This window comes from Microcaecilia unicolor, chromosome 7 (genome assembly GCF_901765095.1).
Source record: "Microcaecilia unicolor chromosome 7, aMicUni1.1, whole genome shotgun sequence".
Lineage (NCBI taxonomy): Eukaryota > Metazoa > Chordata > Amphibia > Gymnophiona > Siphonopidae > Microcaecilia > Microcaecilia unicolor.
In genome coordinates, this window is record NC_044037.1 from 163993978 (window position 1) to 164018304 (window position 24327).

The 24327-nt window shown below is 41.8% G+C and overlaps 1 protein-coding gene across 1 annotated transcript in view; it reads left to right on the forward strand.

Annotated features, from left to right (window-relative positions):
* CCNYL1 (cyclin Y like 1) overlaps positions 1 to 24327 on the forward strand; it is a 271003-nt gene that overhangs the window by 240701 nt on the left and 5975 nt on the right. Inside the window, exon 9 of the mRNA XM_030209142.1 lies at positions 17409 to 17571. Coding sequence (XP_030065002.1) covers positions 17409 to 17571 — 163 coding nt within the window. The remainder of the gene's footprint in view (positions 1 to 17408; positions 17572 to 24327) is intronic.

Here is a 24327-nt window from a genome sequence, read left to right on the forward strand (position 1 = left end):
TCCTTTTGATGATATGGGTCTTTTGAAGATGAGCTCAGCCTGTTGTGGAAAACGTTCATTTTTGTGGAAGGTTGAAGTTATCCCCATCAGTGCTAGGTAATTTCAGGCCTTCAAATTCCATGATCACTGTGAAAAGCTGTGGGTCATTAGTTGGTACTGTATGTGTGCTTGAAATGGAAACTTCTCCAGATTGATACCACATACTAATTTGCTTTATTATTTTAGGTTAAAATTAACTTGGGGGCGGTTTACTCATAAGCTGATTATATTGAAATTAAACCTGATACTGTGAAGTTGCTTGAGGCTTGTTTTCACTTGAGTCTGTTTGGGAAGCTGCTTCTTACATTAGGAAGGCATTGACTTTTCATTGGACACTAAAGGGTTAAAAGTGGATTTTTCCTTTTCTTTTTTTTTTCCTATTTCATATTTACTGTATAAGCTTTCTTCTAGGATTTGTAATTGTATAAGTTCATAAAATAAAAAAAACATTTTGGTACTAGGAATCAATAAAAGTGCTTTTTAATTGGCTAGTTCTAAAAATTGGGGGCTGTGCTCCTAGCAGAATTCGGTAGCATTTCAAGATTCCTCTGTGGAATTAGTGGGTAGTACAAGATTGTCTTACGTGCATGAATGAATCTAGGCAGTCCTGCATTGTGACATACTTCTATTCTTGAATGCCTGTTTGCCATGGCAGTGACATTGCAGAGCTTTTAGTGCAGTTATTGTGTTCACTACAGCCACAGTGTCATTCAACATTGACCTCTTGTGTAGGGTGCCCACCTACCTTCACCCTTTTTTGTGCAAAAACTTGCAATCTGCTTTTTTAAAATATGGTTTCTTGTAGAGTGCATGATGCTGAAGAGAGGAAAGGCGTGAAGAGAGGAATTCCTTCTTCATCCAGTGTCGTTTATTTATTTGAGATGAGTCCACATTGCCTCAAGAGCCCTTTTTCTCTGAGATAATAGCGTCAGCTCTTCATAGATCCATTTGTTGCCTTGGTGATATGCCCACTTCTTTTGTTGCTTCGTCTCTACTTCAATAAACCCCCTTCCTGTTATCAGCCTGGTGAAAACGTTGGTGAGTTCTTCCGAGCTAATAAACAGCAAGCATCATTCCTTTCATCTGATCCACTATAGTGGGGCCATCCAAGAGAGGGCAGAATATGAATTGTACAGCTGCACTAATGGAACACAGTTCAGTGTAACAAAAAGAAAAGCGTATTGTGTGATGTAGCTGACCAATATGTTTGAATCAAACTGAAAATCCTGCAAATGTGATTTCTTTACTTCATCACCTGGTTTCAGGTGTTCATGTTTAGACTAAAGTTCAGTTCCTATTTGTTCTTTTACAAATATCTGGCTTTTTAATATCTATAATTCTTTAAACTTTAAAAAAAATCTCAGGAAAGGCATATGAAATAACTTTTTCCATTTTCCAGAATTATTCAAAACAAGATATCGGGCACAGTTTTGCATTAAAATTTGTTTTTTTAGTGTTAGCATATGTACTATATGTGATTAACAATTTGTAAGAAGAAAATCTCTTTGGAATAGTTTTTATTTGTAGTTAATGTAATTTTTCAAAGCTAAATGCAAATTCATAAGACAGCTTTTATGGCATTCCTTGTTAAGAAACTGCTCTACATGACCAGCTATTTCCTTTGGCCCATCACAAAGAATGGACCAATTTACGCCTTAGAAGGATTAAACAATAGTATAGTGTAGCAGTTCTCAACCAGAGTTGCCCTGCTTCATGGAAGAGGGAAGCCTAACCCGGAAGACACCCAGCAACAGTGACTGCAGAAAAATAGCTCCTCAATGCTCAGCTGTAAAAAGATGCAAATGATATGCACATTTTGATTGAAAGCAAGGGGGGGGGGGGGGAGGAACGTAGCTTTTGTATGCATATGCAAAGCAAAACCAGAAACAAAGCACACATCAGCGCTATTCTACGCCTTTAAACTTAAGCTTTTCAAATGTGGGTTTTTTTGGCCTGAAAAGCTTATATTTACGTACAAAAACAGGCACCAATGTGTGCTTTCACTTTCGAGTTTGCTCTGACTCGCAGACATTTGTCTCTCACTACTAGCACTGAGGGGCTTGCTTGGGCTTCCTGTTGCGTCCGGATTAAATAAAAACTGGTAGATTTCAAAGAAATCGTAGGAAATCCTCTCTTCAAACACCCCAATGCCATCTCTGAGCTGGCATTAAGTTTTCAGTGGTAATGATGGTTTTGTTTTGTGTGCTCTTCTCTGAGCATTGGGAGGGAATAGGAGAAGACCTCATCAACATCTGTTTAACTACATTTAAATACTATTTGTGCTAATCATTGGCGTGCATGTTGTTTCCCATGCTAGAGCCCTTTGAACATTCTGCACAGATTAACGCCAGCATTAGTCAAGCGCTAATCGGCTCTAGTTCTTGTGTTAGATTCTGAGTGATCTATTGCTATCACCAATTTGTGCTTCTCCATGTCTCAATATATAGGATGTCTTCTGGTCTTCTAGCAGTTGGGATGCATGCACAACTCCCACTTCTACCATGAGAGGAGGAAAGGTAGCTGGCTGCAGAATTAAAATAGGCACCACGGTGTGGAGTGGGGAAATAGTAAAAGGTTTCTTGTCATACTGCTGTTGCTACCACTGCCACTTCCATTGCACAGTCACTCTGCACAGGTGTAGGATGATAAGCATAGTTCTTTCACTTCTTCCTGAGCCCTGCTATTCCTGTGTATGTGGTACTAGAGAATGACACGGGGATAAAATTTCTCCCTGTCCCCTTGGGTTCTGTCACCATCTCCACCCTGTTCCCACAGGGCCTGTCTCCATCCGTGTCCTGTCCCCGCAGGCCCTGTCTCGTTCCCCGTCCCTGCAGGGAAGGAGAGATACTGCACAAGAGAGGGGGACATAGGCGCCGACTCCGTGGGTGCTGTGGGTGCTCGAGCACCCCCAATATTTTTGCACGCCCAGGCATTGTCAGGGGGCGCCGACCTGGAAGGCACCGCCGCTACTTACCTCCTCAGCCCTCGGATTCTTGCGCCAGTACCCACGCCGCCTTGGGGGATTTAAATTTACCTCCGACGACGTCGAAGCAGCTGCTCATGCTCAGCATCAGTGAAAAAGCTGCCCGACGTCTCTAGCCAATCCCTTTGCTCGTTCCTTCCCTCAGTGTCCCGCCTTCGTCTGACATCATTTCCGCAAGGGCGGGACACACTGAGAGGGAAGGAACGAGCAAAGGGATTGGCTAGAGACGTCGGGCAGCTTTTTCACTGAGGCTGAGCATGAGCAGTTGCTGTGACGTCGTCGGAGGTAAATTTAAATACAAGGGGAAGGTGGACATGGGAGCGGGAGGGCAGGGGGGAGAGAGGAGAAATTGCAGGACACGGAGGGAGGAGAATTGCTTGATATGGATGGAGGTTGGCAGCAGAGAGAGAAGCATGGATGGAGATGGATGAGAGGCCAGGCCCCAGGCAGGCAGAGAGGAGAAATTGCTGGACATGATGGAGGGGAGGGAGGAGAATTGCTTAATATAGATGGATGGGGGTGGGCAGGGGAGAGAGGAGCATGGATGGGAGGGCAGGCAGGCCCCAGGCAGGCAGAGAGGAGAAATTGCTGGACATGATGGAGAGGAGGGAGGAGAATTGCTTAATATAGATGGATGGAGGTGGGCAGGGGAGACAGGAGCATGGATGGAGATGGATGAGAGGGCAGGCCCCAGGCAGGCAGAGAGGAGAAATTGCTGGACATGATGGAGGGGAGGGAGGAGAATTGCTTGATACAGATGGGTGGAGGTGGGCAGGGAAGAGAGGAGCATGGATGGACATGGATGGGAGGGCAGGGCCCAGGCAGAGAGGAGAAATTGCTGGACATGGAGGGGAGGGCAGTGGAGGGTTGCTGGATATGGGTGGATGGAGGGAAGAGAGAAGGAGATGAGGGAAAAGGAAGAGAGGAGAAAAACTGCACATGGATGGAGAAAATAGGCAGAAGCTGGATCCACTGGACAGTCAAGTCTGCTGAGGACCCAGCTTTTACTTATGGATATACAGCAAGAAATGAAGAAGAAAGGAGGAAAGTAAAGAAATAAATGGAAAGGAAGCCCTGGAAACGGAGTTAAGAGGACAGATAGCAGCAGAATCAGATACTGGGCCAGCATGATCAGAAAAAAAAAGTCACCAGACAAAGGTAGAAAAATTTATTTTATTTTAATTTTAGTGTTTGGAATATGTCCACTTTCAGAATTTTACATCTGCTACATCTACTATCTTATTTTGCAATGTATAGCAATGTGTTTCTTTCTGTTTTTCTGGTATTGTGCTGCATGCAGAGTCTAACTTCTTAGGATTTCAGGTTAATTTTTGAAGAATTTGAAGAGGGGCAATTTCTGTTCTGCATGTGTGACTGTAAGGCCAAGTGTCTGAATAGGGATCTGTTTGTTAGATTCTGAGATTTTGCTAACACATTGTTTTTCAGAGTTGGCAAGACTGTCCTCATAATTCATGGTCTGTATGCTAATTTGGTTTGTGTCATTTAGAGTATAATGGAGCTGTAACAGCTTACAGAAATTATTTATAATGAAAAAAAAACCCACAAGTTATTTTTCTTCTATACTGGTGTAATGTTTTCAATGATGCCATGGCTGGTAAAAGGGGTTGTGACTACTGTAGGGGCGGATCCATAGTGATCCCACCCCTGGATGGGTAGGGGCGCCGACTAATAGTCTGCAGGAGGGCACCAGAAACCCTAGGACCGGCTCTGCACCTGCCAGAAGTCGGAAGTTCCCTTCCCAGCCAGCCTACCTGCCCGGTGCCTGCCCTCTTTTCCCTCAGTCCTCCGCCGGTCCGTCCTCGCCTTCCTGCGTGCCACCCAGAATTTTAAAACTCATCTTACCTCGGGGTCCCGGCAGAGGAGCGGGACCAGAGCTGAGAGAGAAGGGAAAGCTGAAGCGCCGAGCCTGCTCGCCTTTCACTGCTGCTGCCGGGACCCTGAGGTAAGATGAGTTTTAAAATTCTGGGCAGCATGCAGGAAGGCGAGGACGGAACAGCGGAGGACTGTTGTGGGAGAAGAGGTCAGGCTGAGGTTGGGACTGGCACTCTGAGGAGAGGGGGTACTGGAACTCGGAGGAGGGGGGCCTGGAACTCAGAGGAGGGGGAGGGAGGGGGTGGGGAATGCACCACCTGTTAAAAAAAAATTCAGCACACCCAATCATTTTGAAAAGTTGGCTCCTATGGAGGGGGAAGAGAGAGATGTTGGATCCAGAGGCAGAAGGGAGTGAGGGAGATATGCTGGACAATGGGGGGAGGGGAAAAAAGGGACAAGCAGGTGCTGGGGACAGGGTGAGAGACAGGAGTAATGGTAGGTGGACTGGAGGAATAATTGTTCAACGAGGGAGGGAGAGATGCAGGGGGGAAAAGAGAGGGAGAATTGTTGGATATAGGTGAGAGAGGGAAAGGCTGCACAGGAGTGATAAAGGGAAAGGCTGCACAGGAGTGATAAAGGATGAGAGAGGAAAAAAGTGTTGGACATGGCAGTGGAAAGGAGGAAGAGATGAGCGGGGAAAATGTTTGAACAAGGCTGGCGGGGAGGGGAGAGAGAGAGATGTTGGACATGGAGGTGGAGGAGAGGGAAGAGAGATGCTGCATAAGAGACGGGGGTAGATGTTTGATCCAGGGGCAGAAGGGAGTGAGAGAGAGAGATGCTGGACAATGGGTGGGAGAGAAGAGAGGAAGAAATGCTGGACAATGGGGGACGGGTAGGAGGGGAGAGAAGGTGATGCTGGTGAGGGTGGTGGAAGGGACAAGGTGAGGGAGATGGGTGAGGAGGGGAGAAAGAGCAGTTGCTGGGCTCGAAGTGAGGCAGCTTGGGCAAAGAAGTCATATTTGTTAATTCTATTTTAACTTTTCAGTCCTGTAAAGTGGAGGAATGCCATCTGGGTTTAATTTGCTCAAGAAGTCTAGCTTTTGCTAGACTAAGAGGTTAGAAAGGTCAGAGAGAAGTAATTATTTACCACATCTGGATACCATTATGAGCCAGGCATACTGTAGTTTTAAAAGGATTAGATTGAATGCTGGTTAGAAGGAGATAGAGTAGATATAGATATTCTTGATGAGTTAGATTTTGTCTTATAAGGAATTCTGATTTCTGCTTATTTTAGAATATGTTTTATTCTGTGTAATTAGTAAGTTCTATTTCTATGTAGAATATCTTTTCAATCCAGTGTTACATTTTTGACTGACTTTTCAAGTGGAGCTTTGTCTGCAGTTTTAAGAGGTCATCATCTGGTTTGAATTATCCACAGTCCTAGCGAGTTCTGTGTAGGAAGCTAATAGGTGAAAGAGGTCAGGGAAAGTCTTGATTAATCATAGCTAAGTATAGGACTGGTTTTCTGAAAGTAATAATAAATGTAGGACTGGCCCCTTAGCCCCTCAATGAACCTAAGTTATGAAGTTAGCTGGGAATTTAATCATAATAAAATGCAAGAGATAGGTGCCCCATTGTCTAGTGTGAGAGGCCCCAGATCATAGGTCAGTTTAGGAAATATCTCAAACCTATGTAACTGATATTTTGGAGTAAATGTAAGTAATAATTAGTTCAAGGCAGGGTAATCAATCTATTCTTTACCATCTGGTGAGAAAGGGGGGCTAGAGAGGTGTAAGACCCTATATAACTGAGAGCAGAAGCAGCTTACGTTAGAAGAGAGACAACAAAAGAAGAGAAGGAGCTGAGACAGAAGCCATAAGATACAGAGAGCTGAGAAAGAGAAGAAGAGACCTAGTGCTGATGTCCTACTTTGTTTGCTGGCAAATAAAGAAGACTTCTCTCTCATTCTGGTGTGTGGTGTTTGACTCTTGAAGTACTACAGATTCTGCTAACAATAGTGGTAATTCCTGCAACAGAAGGGGGAATGGAGGGAGACACTAGGACTTGTGGAAATGTGGGAGAAGCCAAGGGAGGGGAGATGGCAAGGAAATGAATGAGGGAATAGTGTTTACAAGGGGTTGAAATATGGTAATGGTATGTAGATGGAATGGAAGGCTAGGAAGGAGTGAGATGGGGAATGGGAGAGATTAGAGAGTGAAAGAAGATGGAAATTTGTTATCTGAAAAGTAAAAAGAGGGAAAAGGTTAGAAAGAGGGTGAAATTTGAGTGGACAGAGGCAGAAAAGATAAAAAAACAGGAAAGAGCTAAAATGGAAAAATCAATATTTCAGAGGCAGGTATAGTGAAGAAGTGGAATGAGAGCAGAGAAAAGACAAATGGACAGCAGCTGCTTGAAGAATTAGAGAAGACAGGAAAGCGGGAAAGAGAAACTGAAACCAACATGATGGAAAAATAAAATGTCCAGAAAACAAATGTAGAAAAAATGTATTTTGAATGTTTTAAATAGAATGTTAGCTTTGTGAAATGTGCATAGCGGATGTCTTTTTATTGTGTTCAGTAGAAAAGGAAGTGTATTTTTGCTTTTATTTCTCTAGTGTTACAGTATCTGCTGAGGTTCCCAGTACAATTTTTGTCTACATATTTTTATTTCTAATTTGTTATCCCTTGTTCTCTATTTGTTAAGGGGACTATCAGTGTGACTGTAATGGCAGATGGGGAGATTAGAGAGGAATTGTACAGAGAGGAGAGGGCTTCTTTATTTTCTGTCCTGGGCCCCAGCATGGCTAACAGCAGCCCTGACCCTTTCGGTAGCTGGTGGGGATCCCTTAGCCCTGTTATCTAAAGGTGGCCAGAACTCCCTTCTACTGAGCATCTGGAATTCATTGCCGGAGAACGTGGTACGGGCGGTTAGCTTGACGGAGTTTAAAAAGGGGTTAGATAGATTCCTAAAGGACAAGTCCATAGACCGCTATTAAATGGACTGGAAAAATTCCTCATTTTTAGGTATAACTTGTCTGGAATGTTTTTACGTTTGGGGAGCGTGCCAGGTGCCCTTGACCTGGATTGGCCACTGTCGGTGACAGGATGCTGGGCTAGATGGACCTTTGGTCTTTCCCAGTATGGCACTACTTATGTACTTATGTACTTATCCTTGAGCCACCGACAACTAAGAATGCATGGGGTGCTGGCATCCGTGGCTCAAGGAGTTCCTGGTGCCTGCCAAGCTTGGTAAAAGCGAATTCTGGCCATCTTTGGTGGCAGTCTTCAGGTGTCAGAGCTTGGGGATCCTCATCAGCTAAAGTATATTTTGAGTTGGGAAACGCTGAGGGAGGTGGGTAAAAAGAAACTTTTGAGCCCACCCAAAATTGGCTGTCTGGCTACGCCACTGTTGCAGAATATTCTTTTTATTTTTAATTATTTATTTAAATTTTTCAATTACAGCAAGTATTATATCTTGAATACAGATAAAGACGATTTGGTATCTTAAAATTTTTTTTTTTAAATATAAACATTATAGAAATAAGTATAATTAACAAAGAAACCATTACTCGTCTATAGTCCACAATACTAGGGGATTATCACAATTTTCAGGAAATCAAATAAGATTTTTTAGAAACCAACTTCTAAATCAAAACATGGTGGCTAGTATGAGCATTCCAGGCAATATAAACTATTTATGGGATTGAAGTTGTTAATATCCCTGGTGATGGAAGCTGTGAGTCTCTCAGCTTTGCTTCTTAAAAAGAGTTCAGTTGGTTTGCCTCAAAAAAAATACATAATTGAATTTAATTTTATCACACTGTTGCAGAATATTCTTATAAAGTAACTCCACGTCCAGTGTTGCTAGGATAATATCTCCCATACAATCTGTTACTAAGGATGTTAATAATATTGGTGAAGTCTTTGGTGTGTAGAACAGTATTTTCGATACGAATGGTCGTAGGAACTAGTCAGAAAATGGTCTGTAAAGAGAAAGTACAGCCTGTTGATATTTGTAAGAGTCCAAATGTTAGAGAAAATATTGACGCGATTCTGAGGATGTCTGTGATCCCTCTGCCTCCCTTTACACAGCTCCTCTGAGAAACAATATTTCACATCAGGTTTTTCAACTAGGTCAGATTTGGAGGAAGAATTAGAATTTGGACAGTCCGCAGAGAACAGCAGCTATTGATACACTCAAAGCAGACAGATTATTATAAAAGCCTGTTAACAAGGGGAGGAGCTGTAGTTGTTATGGATACTGACAAGTATGTTTCAGAAATTAGAAGGCAGCTTAGTGATGTAAATTTTTGTAAGAAGCTTAAAAATGATCCAACCCCCTCTTAAAATGGAAATCAACTCTTCTGAATATTGCTGATAGGCAATTTCTGACAAATAAAGAAATTGATTTCCTGGAAGTCAACCATCCCATCACTCCTATAATATATATCTTCCCCAAGATCCTTAAATCTTTGATGTCATCACCAGGGAGGCCGATTATTTTGGAAATTTGCTCATTACTCAAACCATTTTCTGTATTTACTGACATTCCTAAGACCATTTGTATCTAAAATACCATCCTACACCAAAGATGCCACTGATATTAACATCCTTAACATAGATTGTACAGGGGATATGGAGTTACGTTATATGAATATTCCGCAAACAGGCAATAGATATAATCCGTGACCCTTTTTAAGGGTATCTACATAATTCATGGTTCAGATAGCTAGTATTGCACTCATGAAGATTTTTTTTTTTTGAGGGTGAATTTTTTTCAGCCAGTGAACGGCACCCTCTGTTGCAGATCTATACATGGGTAAATTTGAAGAGAAATTTCTTATGTCACATTCGTATAGTACCAATATTATATAGAAAAGGTATATCTATGATATTTTTATCATCTGGCAGGGCACACAAAAACTGAGTTCTTTTTTTTTTTTTTTTTTTGTTAAATCAACTTGATTCCAACATATTTTGGATACAGTATGATGCATGTACCATACTATACCTGGACATTTTCATTTCATATTATGGTGGGAAATTCACTACAGACATCTATAGGAAACCTACTGATGTCGATAAGCTCCTATACTATTGTAGTTGTCATAGCAAGTCTGAAAACAAATTTGCCATATAGTCAATTCTTTAGGTTAAAAAGACTTTGCACAGATCAGGTAACAGAGAAATATCAAGTGAGATGAGTAACAGGTTCACGGAAAAGAGATATCCAGCAGTGTGTGTTCGTAGATGTCTCCAGCCTACATAAAATATGGATAAAAATGAACTCCTTAAGGGTAGGAGGAAAGAGAAGAAAGAAATTATTGTCTATCCCTTGACATTTTCTAATAATATGTCAGATGCTCTAGTATGTGTACTTAGGAAACATTGGCATATCATTCAGGGTATTAAGCACCTCTCTAGTAGTAATCTTATGATTACATATAAAAGGGAAAAAAAACTAAGAGATATATTAGTACCATGAGCCCTTCCATGTGGTAAAGTCTACAAAGAAGTTGTCTTTAGGTCATTTCAAATTTGGATGTTGCTTAGTCAAGTGAATTTGGAGATTAAGGAATTTATACGTCTGAAATATGAGGACAAATTTGTTTTATAGCATTTTCCTAACTGTAAAAGACCAGAGGAGTTGTGTACACAGCAAATCTGCCCTTGTGACCTCATCTACATTGGTAAGACTAAGAGCAACTTTAACAGCAGGACCATTGAGCACAGGAGTGCAATATAAAGGAAGATAAAAGAAAAAACACTGATAGAACATTGCACTACTGTTGATCATTCTTTTGAGGACTTCAAGTTCTTTGCATTGACTTGCCCTAAGGTCCCTTGGAGAGGAGGTGATATTGATAAACTTCTTCTAAGAGCTGAGGTTTAGATTTAGATTTAAGACCGTCACTCTGAAAGGTTTGAATCAAGAAATGGACATCAGTGTTTGTGACTTTCTATGTGCCGTGAGTACCCTGTATATGTACAATTCAGAGGGTAGGGTTAAATGGTCATTTCTCTCAATGGAGGAGGGTGAACAGTGGAGTGTCGCAGGGATCGGTATTGGGACCGGTGCTATTTAATATATTTATAAATGATATGGAAATCGGAATGACGAGTGAAGTGATTAAATTTGCAGATGATACAAAACTATTCAAGGTTGTTAAAACACATGCAGACTGTAATATTGCAAGAAGACCTTAGGAAATTGGAAGACTGGGCATCCAAATGGCAGATGAAATTTAATGTGGACAAATGCAAGGTGATGCACATTGGAAAGAATAATCAGAATCATAGTTACCTGATGCTAGGATCCCCCTTGGGGGTTCACATGTCAAGAAAAAGATCTATGTGTCATTGTAGATAATATGCTGAAACCTTCTGCTCAGTGTGTGGTGGCAGCCAAAAAAGCAAACAGGACGCTAGGAATTATTAGGAAAGGGATGGTGATATAAGACCGAAAAAAACTATAATATCTTTGTATCGTTCCATGGTGTGACCGAACCTTGAGTATTGCGTTCAGTTCTGGTCGCCTTATCTCATAAACAAGATATAGTGGAATTAGAAAAGGTTCAAAGAAGAGTGACCAAAATGGTAAAGGGGATGGAACTCCTCTCGTATGAGGAAAGGCTAAAGAGGTTAGGGCTCTTTAGCTTGGAAAAGAGACGGATGAGGGGAGATGTGATTGAGGTCTACAAAATCCTGAGTGGTGTAGAACGAGTAGAAGTAAATCGATTTTTTTTTACTTGTTCCAAAAGTACAAAGACTAGGGAACACTTGAAGTTACAGGAGGAAATATTTTTTCACTCAACAAAGAGTTAAACTCTGGAATTCTATGCCAGAGGATGTAGTGACAACAGTTAGCATATCTGGGTTTTTAAAAGGTTTGGACAAATTCCTGGAGGAAAAATCCATAGTCTGCCATTGAGACAGACATGGGGAGCAACTACCTGCTCCAGGATGGGTAGTATGGAATGTTTCTGCTAATTGGGTTTCTACCAGGTACTTGTGACCTGGCTTGGCCACTGTTTGAAAAACAGAATACTGGGCTATATGGACCATTGGTCTGACCCAGTATGGCTATTTGTTATGTTCTTATTTAGATGGTAATTTATATTTGTGCTATGCTTTTAATGCTTAATGGCTTTTTAACATATTTTTTTATGCACTTACTTCTCTGGTAGGTATTTAATTACATAAGTATCATTTGGTGCAGATTTTATATCTCTTAGCATATTTATGATATGTAGTCTGTCGTTTTGGGGCATTTTTCTTTTTAATTGTGACTTTGGCAGCATAGGGGAGTTCTATCTCAATGTTTTACTATGCAGTGATGTCACTAGACTAGAACGCATGCTTTGAAAGGCATTGTTCTGTGGCATTTTTTTTTGTGTTCTTAAGGCAATTCTTGCCTTTTTGTTAGTGCTTTTGCAGTGTTTTTTCTCACCGTAAGGTCCCTTTTCATTTTTACTGATTGAATCACCTTTCTGAGTAGTTTGAAGTTTTGTGACTTCTTATGGGTTACAATCATAGTTCCGTTTTTGATTTATTTTTGGTCACATTTTGTAGCATAGTGCTCCTTTGTTAGTATTTTCTCATTGTGAAGATTTTTAGGAGGTGATTATTAGGTTTATAAAGTTTTATGATGTTTAACACCATAAAGACCCTTTATTAAGCCCGCTTTAGACATATTCTGTTTGATTCACCATCATTTCTGCTGCTGCTACTTTTCAGGGGAAAGGTATGTATATAAGACAATCCCCATAGCATTGTAATATATGTGTTTGGGAAGCTATATTCATTATAGTTTGCATTATTTTTTGCTTTCAATAAATTTTGTTATTTGTCATCGGTAAGTGGGATTTCATATATTATTTTTCATTGAGGCTTCAGTGCAATTCTATAATGGGAGTGCTATGTCTTTGTAAACTCTGAGTAATATGTTTGCTTACGATTCTAGGAGTAGATTTTTTTTTTTTTTTTGTAGAATCTTGTACAAAGAAATGTAATGTACTGTGGAATGAGTATGAATGTTTGTACCTCATAGTCTGCCCCTGTCATCCTATTTGTAATTTGCTATATATCCGAAGACCCATAAATTCACATTCTTTTTTTTTCATTTGCTTAAACCAGTAGTTGAAGCATTTTGTCAACACAACTTGGGTATGTAGTCTACGTTTTACTTATGGATATTTATCTCTTGTTTGGCACAAATATGGATGGTTAACAGTTGTGTGTTTTTATATATGGTCTGTATTTAAACTGATAATTTTGGTTTTTATGATTTATATGTATATATATCTTTTGATTTTATCATTTATACTAATATGTTTTTGTATGTTCATTGACAGTTATGTTCCAAGCCTCTGACATAGCTCTTTGAGAGGGCCATGGCTGTGTCAGAATTTTAATTATTTATGTATGTATTAGTGGAATTTTTTGTGATCTTCTTTTTAACTCTTGCTTTAAAGGACAAGTTCATCAGTCTACACAACTTTTCTCCTTCAACATCAACAGACTTGGTATTCCCAGTAGCAAAGTATACATTTAAGTAATTGACTAATGCCTTGCATTCACTAATGTTATGATCACAGTAATATCCCTCTAATCAGTATGCTCAAGCATCAGATCAGAGCCACTGCTGCTATCACAGTGCACTTGAAATCCTTTAGAGTGCATCTGCAAAGGAAGTACTTGGACTTCACGCTGTTGCCTGGGCCTTTGGTCTGTCTCAGTACAACACTTATGCTCTTATGACTGGTATTCAGTTGAAGACGATTTGTTTGGTAAAACAGTACTGATTCATTCTTTTGATCTATTCAAACCATTAAGAAACTCCAAACTGTCCAAAATACTGCAGCCAGACTCATATTTGGAAAAGTGAAATACGAAAGCGCCAAACCCCTAAGAGAAAAATTACACTGGCTCCCACTGAAAGAACGAAGTGCATTCAAAATCTGTACCCTGGTTCATAAAATCATTCATGGCAAGGCCCCTGCATATATGTCAGACCTCATAGACTTACCGACCAGGAGCACAAAAAGATCAGCACGCACATTCTTGAACCTCCACTACTACCCCAAGTTGCAAAGGACTTAAATATAAATCAATATATGCATCTAGCTTCTCCTACATCCGCACGCAACTATGGAATGCACTACCAAAGGCCTTAAAAACAATGCACGACCAAACAGCCTTCCGGAAATTATTAAAGACCAACCTGTTCAAGAAGATATACCATAATGAGCCATCATAATTGACCTAACATCAGAATTCTACCAAAACCAGATAAAACCGAACTCTCTACTCCTGACTGCCTCAATCAATTTTCACCAATGAACTTTAACACATCACCTCCTTTCTCTCATCCCTGAAATTAACTGTCTGGCTAACTTTATATTTACTTCAACATTTATGATCTTGAATGTAACACTATTTTGTATTTCTCATTCCGGAATGGCGATTGCCATTACGGAATAATGTAAACCACATTGAGCCTGCAAATAGGTGGGAAAATGTGGGATACAAATGCAACAAATAAATAAATAAACTTTGGTATCATCATCATGGGACTAGGTTGCTCCTCGTTTTTCTAAGACATTTTCTTTTGAGAAACTAAAGCAACTGTTAGCTTAGGAGTCACCCACACGTGTGCCTGATTAAATTCTGCTGGGCAGTGGAGAATGCAAAGTTGTTTACCTGTAACAGATGTTCTCTATAGATAACAGACCTAATCATGTGCACAATATCACTTGCCTCCCCAAGAGTTGATGATCATAAGCTTTAAACTAAATTGAACAATCTGCAAGCAGGAAAAGCCATGTTTAGAATATTCCATTGGTTTTGAGCTCTAGGAGAGCTGTATACTACTACTACTACTATTACTAGAAATCATTTCTATAGCACTACCAGTCGTACGCAGCGCTTCACAGTTATGTGCCCAATTTAATTCTGTCTATGGAGAATATCTGTTATGGGTGCATTGTGAATTTCCTTAGTCTTAGCTTATTTTAGAAACACAAGGGGGGGGAGGGGATGGGGCTGGACCGGAAGCTGTTAGTAAATATCTGCAGATAAAGACCTGCATGTCCATCCAGTCTGCCCCAGAAGGTGACCAGAATTGAATCTGGCACACTGCTCAGGTTCTACTTCATGATTAAACACTGCTATACGTAATCACTGTCTCTCCCTGCCAGTTTTGTGGCACAGACCATAGAAATCTGTCCGGCACCAGTTCTATCTCCCAACTACTGGAGTTTCCGTTGAAGCGCTACTAGATGTACGCAATGCTGTACACATTGTATATGCAAGTACTTTTCTCTGTTCTTAGTGGGCTCACAATCTAAGGTATGTTTTGTACCTTGGGTAGTGGAGGGTTAAGTGACTTGCCCAGGGTCACAAGGAGCTGCATTGGGAATCAAACCCAGTTCCCCGAGATCTCAGTTCACTGCACTAACCATTAAACTCTTGTCCACTTCACATATCCAGTAGTATTGAAATCACCCGTTATAGTGTTGCCAAATTTGTTAGCTTCCCTAATATCTATTAATATTCATCATCTATCTATTTATTCTGGCCAGGCAGGGAGTAACATACCCCCATCAATGTTCTTTCTCTTGACACGTGGAATTTCTATCCATAAAGATTCCATATTGCAGTCTGTTTTCCTGCTGTATCTTTGACTGAATTCCCTCTTTAACAGTGCTATCCACACCCTGTGATCTAATTTGTACCCATTGATTATCCTCCTTTCACCAGGTCTCCGATGGCTGAAGGGAGAGTATTATTATTTTATTTTTATTTGTTGAATTTGTATCCCGCATTTTCCCACCAATTTGCAGGCTCAATGTGGTTTACATTATTCCGTAATGGCGATCGCCATTTCCGGATACAGAAATACAAGTGGTATTGCATTAAGGTACATAAATGGTAAAGTAGATTACAAAGTGGTATTGCATTGAGGTTCCTAAATGATAAAGTGAATTATAGAATAAGTTAGACAATCAACTATAGAAAGTTCATTTCCGGTATGTGAAATAAAGTGGTAGTGCGTATTGCGTAACTTTCATTAGTAACAACGTAGGTTATCAGTCTAGTATGGAAATTTCGATTTTGTCTAGTTCATGTAGAGTCTAGTTGTCTAGTATTTAGGATGGATCATATGTGGGACTGAGTTCAGAAGGGGAAGTAGTTTTGATGAGGTGAAAAGGGTAACAGGTTCCTGCTTTTTTCAGAAAGCAAGTAGAGGGGGAGAAAACTGAAGGGAAGGAGATAATGGAGGCTTGGTGGTACTCAGGACTTAATGGTAAAGTTTCACAAGATAAAAGAATTCAGACAGAGTCTGGTGATTTGAGTAAGGCGATAAGTGCTATTGTATGGGCAAAATCGTTATACTGTAGCACTTGGTAGAGTGTTAGAGAAATGAGTTCCACAAGCTCTATGACTCGTACATTCTCAAATCCTATATAATAAAAACCAACCTCAACATTCTGAAGCTGACTCCCTGGCTTCAGTGAAGGTTTGAAGCTTCTGAAGCTCAGGCTCCATCTCTGTAAGCTCCGCCCTCAAGTACTTCTGGGTTCGTCACAAGCAGAAGTGACCAACCACATGAGGTTTCTCGGCTTCAGAATGTTGGAGGTGCATTCTATTAAATAGGATTGGTCAGTTCCTTGAAGCACAGCCAGAGCTCAGCGTCCTGCACAGTAATGCTCAGACACCAGAGAGAGAGGGGAGGGGGCTGACACCAGAGAGAGGGAGGGGGGGAGGTATCTCTGTCACACACACACTCTCTCTCACAGTCAATGTCTTTCTCTCTCACTTTCACACACTCTCTCACATTCACTCTCTATGTGTCACACAGTCACTCACACACTCTCTTGGTCTCATACACTCAGTCTCACAGAGAGTCTGTCTCACACACTCTCTCTCGCACACATTGTATCTGTGTGAAACATACTCTCTCTCTCACACACTCTCTCACATACGCACTTGCACACACTCTCATTCTCACACACACACTCTCTCTCACAGACGCACTTGCACCCAGACTCTCTCTCTCTCTCACACACACACTCTCGCAAACATACACACTTCGAGGAAAACCTTGCTAGCGCCCGTTTCATTTGTGTCAGAAACGGGCCTTTTTTACTAGTAACTATATAAATATCTCACAATTCTAATGTTGCAGTATTTCTACATCAGCTAATGTGTAGGGGTGGGCAACCATTATACACAGAGGGCCGAGTGGCTAATCTGAAAATATTTGTGAAATACAGTATTTATCATTCATAATTAAAATCAGCACATTAGCAAGCCTTTTGTGATGTTCCCAGCACAATTTTCTTGAATGAAAACAAAAGTTTAAAAACCTAATGCAGTCACTTAAAACAGTACATTGCTGTGTTAGGAAAGCAGTGGTAACTGGCTTGAGGCTTCATGTTTGAGCTACTAGGACATTCAGCAAATAGGGCCAGACGATTAGGCTGAACTGCAGTATAAGGGTCCAAAAAACAGAAGTCCAATTTTTCACATTACATTCTTTCTGTTCACAGGAATGAGATGGAAAGGCACTTCTTGGAGCTACTGCAGTTTAATATCAATGTTCCTGCCAGTGTTTATGCCAAATACTATTTTGACCTCCGTTCTCTAGCTGATGACAATAACCTGAGCTTTCTTCTGGAACCACTGAGCAAAGACAGAGCACAGAAACTGGAGGTAACTACTCAGCTGACCACCCCAAAGGTCTTTAGTCTGCATAACACTAGGATCTATGGGTATTGTAGAATTTAATTCTTGACCTCCAGGATACAACATTTGGTAACTCAGTCCCTATCTAGACTTCATCAGTGTTTTGTGGCAAGTAGCACCGGGAAGGCTGTATAATATTTTAACATGTTTAACTGCATTTGAGATACACATCTGTCGCCGCACCAATTCAAGAGGGAAACTGGAAACTGCAGAACATAGTTAATTTATAATTGTTTATATTGTAAGTTCTGCTTGTATCTCAGGGCTTGAAAGTATCTAAAGACTCCCACTTTTGATTCTCTATTTAAAGTTTTTGGAAGACACCTATTTTTTATTAGCAACTAGACAGCAGTTCTACTGTTAACCAGTAGATCGACTTGCTATTAAACTGGGGTCCTTAAACAAGGGTTTTTTTTTTTTTGTTCCTGCACCCTTTTAACTGTTCAATGACATCCTCACACCCTTTTCCTAAACGACATGTCCTATAACAGCTACATATGTCTGTTATTTATTTATTTTTATTTATTAGGATTTATCTACCGCTTTTTTGAAAGAATTCACTCTAGGCAATAAACAGTAAGAATAAATCAAACATAAGCAATAGACAATTACAGCAGTAAAAATATTCAAATACAAAGAATGGCATAGTATACTACTTACAATCAACACAATATGTAATAGAACATTTTAATAGACAGCGTAGGGAATAAGCAAAGATGGACAAGGAACAACCACTAAGGTGGAGAAACTGGAGCCGCTCTGAGAAGAATAATGCAACAGCAGAGTAGCAGCTTGATCAACAAGACTCTTCCAAAAAGCCAAGGAGACGGAGGGTAGAAAAATATTCTTTAATTGTAGATAAGATAGGACTTGATACGGTTCCATGTTTTGGCAAACAATGCCTGCCTCAGTAGTCTAAAAATAACAATAAAATACATAAATCCAAAACTGTAAAAACATGTAGAAACACATGTAAAAACATACATAAAAGAAATTTAACAAAGAGCCATCTAAAAAAACAATGTAAGCTGTAGAATATTGAATCCCTATAACAAGGTCTGTTGAGTACAAACATATCATTACAAGTATATATCACATAAGTACATCTAATATAATAAAACGCACTGTGAATGTTCTGAAGACAACGTTCTGAAGTCACTCAAACACTCCCTGTAGGGTTCGTGGATTCATGGTGTGAAGCCAGCCGTCTCTGCCCCACCCTCGCGTCAAACGTCATGACGTCGAGGGCGGGAAAAAAAAAACGGATCGCACCCATGCACGGTACGTTTAATTATATTAGATTTACCTCCGTGGTGGCGGTTCCGGCAGCGTCAGGGAAGGAGGCAGCGCTCCCGACGTCTCTAGCCTTCCCTTCGCTGTGTTCCGCCTTCTTCTGACGTCAAGGATGACGTCAGAAGAAGGCGGAACACAGCGAAGGGAAGCCTAGACGTCGGGAGCGCCGCCTCCTTCCCTGACGCTGCGCTGCCGGAACCGCCACGGAGGTAAATTTAAAAAAAAGGAAAAAAAAAAGGGATGTTGGGGGGAGAGAAGAGGGTGGGCAGTAAAGTTAAACAATGGGAGCGGGAGGGCAGGGGAGAAACGACAGCATGGATGCGAAGGGGGGGGGGCATGGATGCGAGGGGGGGGGAAGAAGAGGGCGGGCCAGGCTGGGACATGGGAGAGAGAGGAGCATGGATGCGAGGGGGGGTCATGGAAGGGAGAGAGGGGAATTGCTGGAAAAGGATGAATGGAGGGGGCAGGGGACAGAGGAGCATGGATGGGCATGGATTGGGAGGGCTCAGGGGGAGAGGGGAATTGCTGGAAAGGGATGAATGGAAGGGGCAGGGGACAGAGGAGCATGGATGGGCATGGATTGAGAGGGCAGGGCTCAGGGAGAGAGGGGAATTGCTGGATAGGGATGAATGGAGGGGACAGATGGGCATGGATGGATATGGATTGCAGGGCAGGGCTCAGGGAGAGAGGGGAATTGCTGGATAGGGATGAATGGAGGGGGCAGGTGACAGAGCATGGATGGGCATGGATTGGGAGGGCAGGACTCAGGGAGAGGGGAATTGCTGGATAGGGATGAATGGAGGGGACAGATGGGCATGGATGGATATGGATTGCAGGGCAGGGCTCAGGGAGAGAGGGGAATTGCTGGATAGGGATGAATGGAGGGGGCAGGTGACAGAGGAGCATGGATGGGCATGGATTGGGAGGGCAGGGCTCAGGGAGAGAGGGGAATTGCTGGAAAAGGATGAATGGAGGGGGCAGGGGGACAGATGGGCATGGATTGGGAGGGCAGGGCTCACACTCTCTCTCTCATATACAATGTCTTTCTGACTCTCACTCTAACACACTCTGTCTCACACTGTATCACATTCACTCTCTATGTGCCACACAGTCACTCACAGACTCGCTTGTTCTCATACACTCACTCTCACAGAGAATCTGTGTCTCACACACACTCTCTCTCTCGCACACACACACACACACTCTCTCTCACACTGTGTCTCACATACACACTTGCACACACTCTCATTCTCACACACACACTCTCTCACAAACACACTCACACCCAGACTCACTCTCTGTCTCACACACACACTCACACTTTCATTCTGTCTCTCACACAGGCACTCTCACATACACTCTCCCAAACATACACACTCCGAGGAAAACCTTGCTAGCGCCCGTTTCATTTGTGTCAGAAACGGGCCTTTTTTACTAGTAAGTACATAAGTAATGCCACACTGGGAAAAGACCAAGGGTCCATCGAGCCCAGCATCCTGTTCACGACAGCGGCCAATCCAGGCCAAGGGCACCTGGCAAGCTTCCCAAACGTACAAATACTCTACACATGTTATCCCTGGAATTGTGGATTCTTCCCAAGTCCATTTAGTAGTGGTTTATGGACTTGTCCTTTAGGAAACCGTCTAACCCCTTTTTAAACTCCGCCAAGCTAACTGCCTTCACCACTTTCTCCTGCAATGAATTCCAGAGCTTAATTACGCATTGGGTGAAGAAAACTTTTCTCCGATTGTTTTAAATTTACTACACTGTAGTTTCATCGCATGCCCCCTAGTCCTAGTATTTTTGGAAAGCGTGAACAGACGCTTCACATCCACCTGTTCCACTCCACTCATTATTTTATATACCTCTATCATGTTTCCCCTCAGCTGTCTCTTCTCCAAGCTGAAAAGCCCTAGCCTCCTTAGCCTTTCCTCATAGTGAAGTCATCCCATCCCCACTATCATTTTAGTCGCCCTTCGCTGCACCTTTTCCAATTCCACTGTATCTTTCTTGAGATGCAGCGACCAGAATTGAACACAATACTCAAGGTGCGGTCGCACCATGGAGCGATATAACGGCATTATAACATCCTCACACCTGTTTTCCATACCTTTCCTAATAATACCCAACATTCTATTCGATTTCCGAGCCGCATCAGCACACTGAGCAGAAGGTTTCAGTGTATTATCGACAATGACACCCAGATCCCTTTCCTAGTCCGTAGCTCCTAACGTGGAACCTTGCATGACGTAGCTATAATTCGGGTTCTTTTTTCCCCACATGCATCACCTTACACTTGCTCACATTAAACGTCATCTGCCATTTAGCCGTCCAGTCTCCCAGTCTCGTAAAGTCCTTCTGTAATTTTTCACAATCCTGTCGCAAGTTAACGACTTTGAATAACTTTGTGTATGTGTTGGTAACTTGAAAGTGAAATTGAAGGATTATGTGAGGAAGAACATACCAAATCAAGTCTACAATAAAATAGACTACAGCATTCATAAATAAAAATATATATATATAATAGAAAAATAACATAAAAGTAACTTTGTAAACAAAGTATATATGAAAAGAAGGGAGACTCAAAAAAATGACAACCAGTCGTATGTGCTCAGTCAGAAGAATTTTCAAGGGTGATTCAGTGAGAGAAGGAAAATGAAGAGAAAAAAGATTTTAACTGAGAAAAAACAGTGAAAACAAAAGCCAGAAGTAAAAGAATAAGAGATCTACATAAACACCTTAGCTCAGAATTGTCTAATAGATGTGAAGAACATAGAAACTGATGGGGAGAAATGAAAAATAGACTTTTACTTCAGCAGATTTAGCCCATACGCAGCAGAGCTTTAGAAGTGTTAACTCCCATTTTTTTGTTCTCTCTCTCTCTCTCTCTCTCACACACAGGCTCTTGAATAAAAGATTCAATTACTCTCTCTTCTTTAACTTCCAAACAAAAATGATGTTTACTTACAGTTTCTTCAGATAACTATTTACATCATACTTGCAGTAGACATGGTAAAACTACTGAATACAAAAATTCTGTCAGTTGGTTATCATACAGCTTGAAGAGAGATTGCTAACACCATCTTATGCTGACACAGACTGACTCACTCTCAGAGCAACTAGAGTGACTCAGACACACCCACAAGACATTACACTATATCCAATGACATCATAGCTCATAGAATTGTTGACAGTTAATGCATGCAGCACTTGTCTTTCACATATTCCTACAGAAACAGCATGAAAAAAGAGGGAAGAAAAAGGGGTGTGTGTGTGTACCACCTGTGCACAGACACTGCTCAAAAGTATGTCTGTGGTAGGTGGGAAAATTAGTATACTTAGAGAGCCACTATTCTACAGAGATGCCAATATAAAGTGATAGAATGATAAATGACAAATAGTATGGTGAATAAGCAATGCACTGACTAAAAGGATATAGTGATGTGTACTACGATGCTAAGGAAGCAGACGCAAGAAGGGGTGATGGAATATAAAAGCCAAAAAGCCGCAAGAAAAACTGAAATTAGTGCTAGAGACCCAGGGTGAAAAAATTTAGCCTGTATTTAGAAGTGCTGTGCGCTGTTGAAAATAGTGTGTGTGAAAAAGTGCCTCCTCGTCATAGAAAAGTAATTGGAGCAAAAGGTTGAATAGCGTTGGTGAGAAAAAGAAGAACCAAGCGATATGAGGAAATACAAAATATAGACATACCTCAGAGTTGTTGGAGAGTAAGTGGATTCCAAACTAGATATCGCTGTGACAGCAATGGGTTATGTGTATGCTGTGTCAGATATTTAAATCTAAAAAGGCGCCAAAGATGGGAGGAGGGGTTCAGTGATGATATCAGAATACATTAAGCAGAGCAGTGACATGCTGAAAAGCGGGTGATGTCAGAATACATTAAGTAGGTGAAGTGGCAATCTGAAAAATGGATTGTGTGAGAAGCTAAAGAGAGGCAGGAGAAAAGAGGACGATTGGTGACTGAAGCAGAGAAACAAAAGATACGGACCTAAAGTGCGCAGAAGCCGCAAATTAAAGGGGGTCACTGACAAAAGAAAAATGGGGAAGTGTGCATTGAAAATGCTCATATGGAGAAATACATACAAAGGCTGCAAATGAAGCAACAAGAAAGTCTAGATGAACGGATATATGAATCAAACCAATACTGTCTAGAACCAGTGGAGGCTATTCATACATAACAGCATATATTCTAGCTGAAGCGGTTTAAACATATAACAAAATTTTTAGAGCATAGATACGAACATACACATTAAGGATTTGGGACCTCATAGATCAATAAGTTCTGGTGTAACACTGGATAAACATTTGGATGTAAGCTGAATGGATTATATTTCACATTCCTCAGTGTGTTAGCGTGTGTACATACAGGGAATGATCAACCCCTTTGAACAGTATGACTGCCACTCTGAGTGGCAATGGGTAGAATAGCCGGATGGAGTGTGCTTCAAAGGATGAGAAGCAGTGAGACTGCGGTAGGAGGAGGGGTTGGAAACTACAGGAGGGCGAAAGTAGTAGCCCGACGCCTCCACCGCGGCCATCTGAGAGAACTGACCAATTCTCTCAGCTCCAACCCCTGTCGTCTCTTCGCCACCCTTAACTCCCTCCTCAAAGTGCCCTCCGCTCCTACCCCCCCCCCCCCCCATTCTCCCCTCAATCACTGGCCGATTACTTCCGCGACAAGGTGCAAAAGATCAACCTTGAGTTCACTACCAAACCATCTCCTCCTTTTCACCCTTTAACCCTCGACCAACCAAGCCAGGCCTCTTTCTCCTCCTTTCCAGACATCACCGAGAAGGAAACCGCTCGCCTTCTTTCCTGCTCGAAAAGTACCACCTGTTCCTCTGATCCCATCCCCACCAACTTACTTAACACCATCTCTCATACTGTCACCCCGTCCATCTGTCATATCCTCAACCTCTCTCTCTCCACTGCAACTGTCCCTGACATCTTCAAGCACGCCGTAGTCACACCTCTCCTCAAAAAACCATCACTTGACCCTACCTGTCCCTCCAACTACCGCCCCATTTCCCTCCTACCCTTCCTCTCCAAAATACTTGTCACAACCACTGCCTTGATTTTCTCTCCTCTCATGCCATCCTTGATCCACTTCAATCCGGTTTTCGCCCTCTACACTCGACAGAAACAGCACTCTCTAAAGTCTGTAATGACCTGTTCCTTGCCAAATCCAGAGGCCACTACGCCATCCTCATCCTCCTCGATCTATCCGCCGCTTTTGACACTGTCAATCATCATCTACTCCTTGCCACACTGTCCTCATTCGGGTTCCAGGGCTCTGTCCTCTCCTGGTTCTCCTCCTATCTCTCCCACCGCACCTTCAGAGTTCACTCCCATGGATCCTCCTCCACCCCCATCCCGCTATCTGTTGGTGTTCCCAGGGATCTGTCCTTGGAC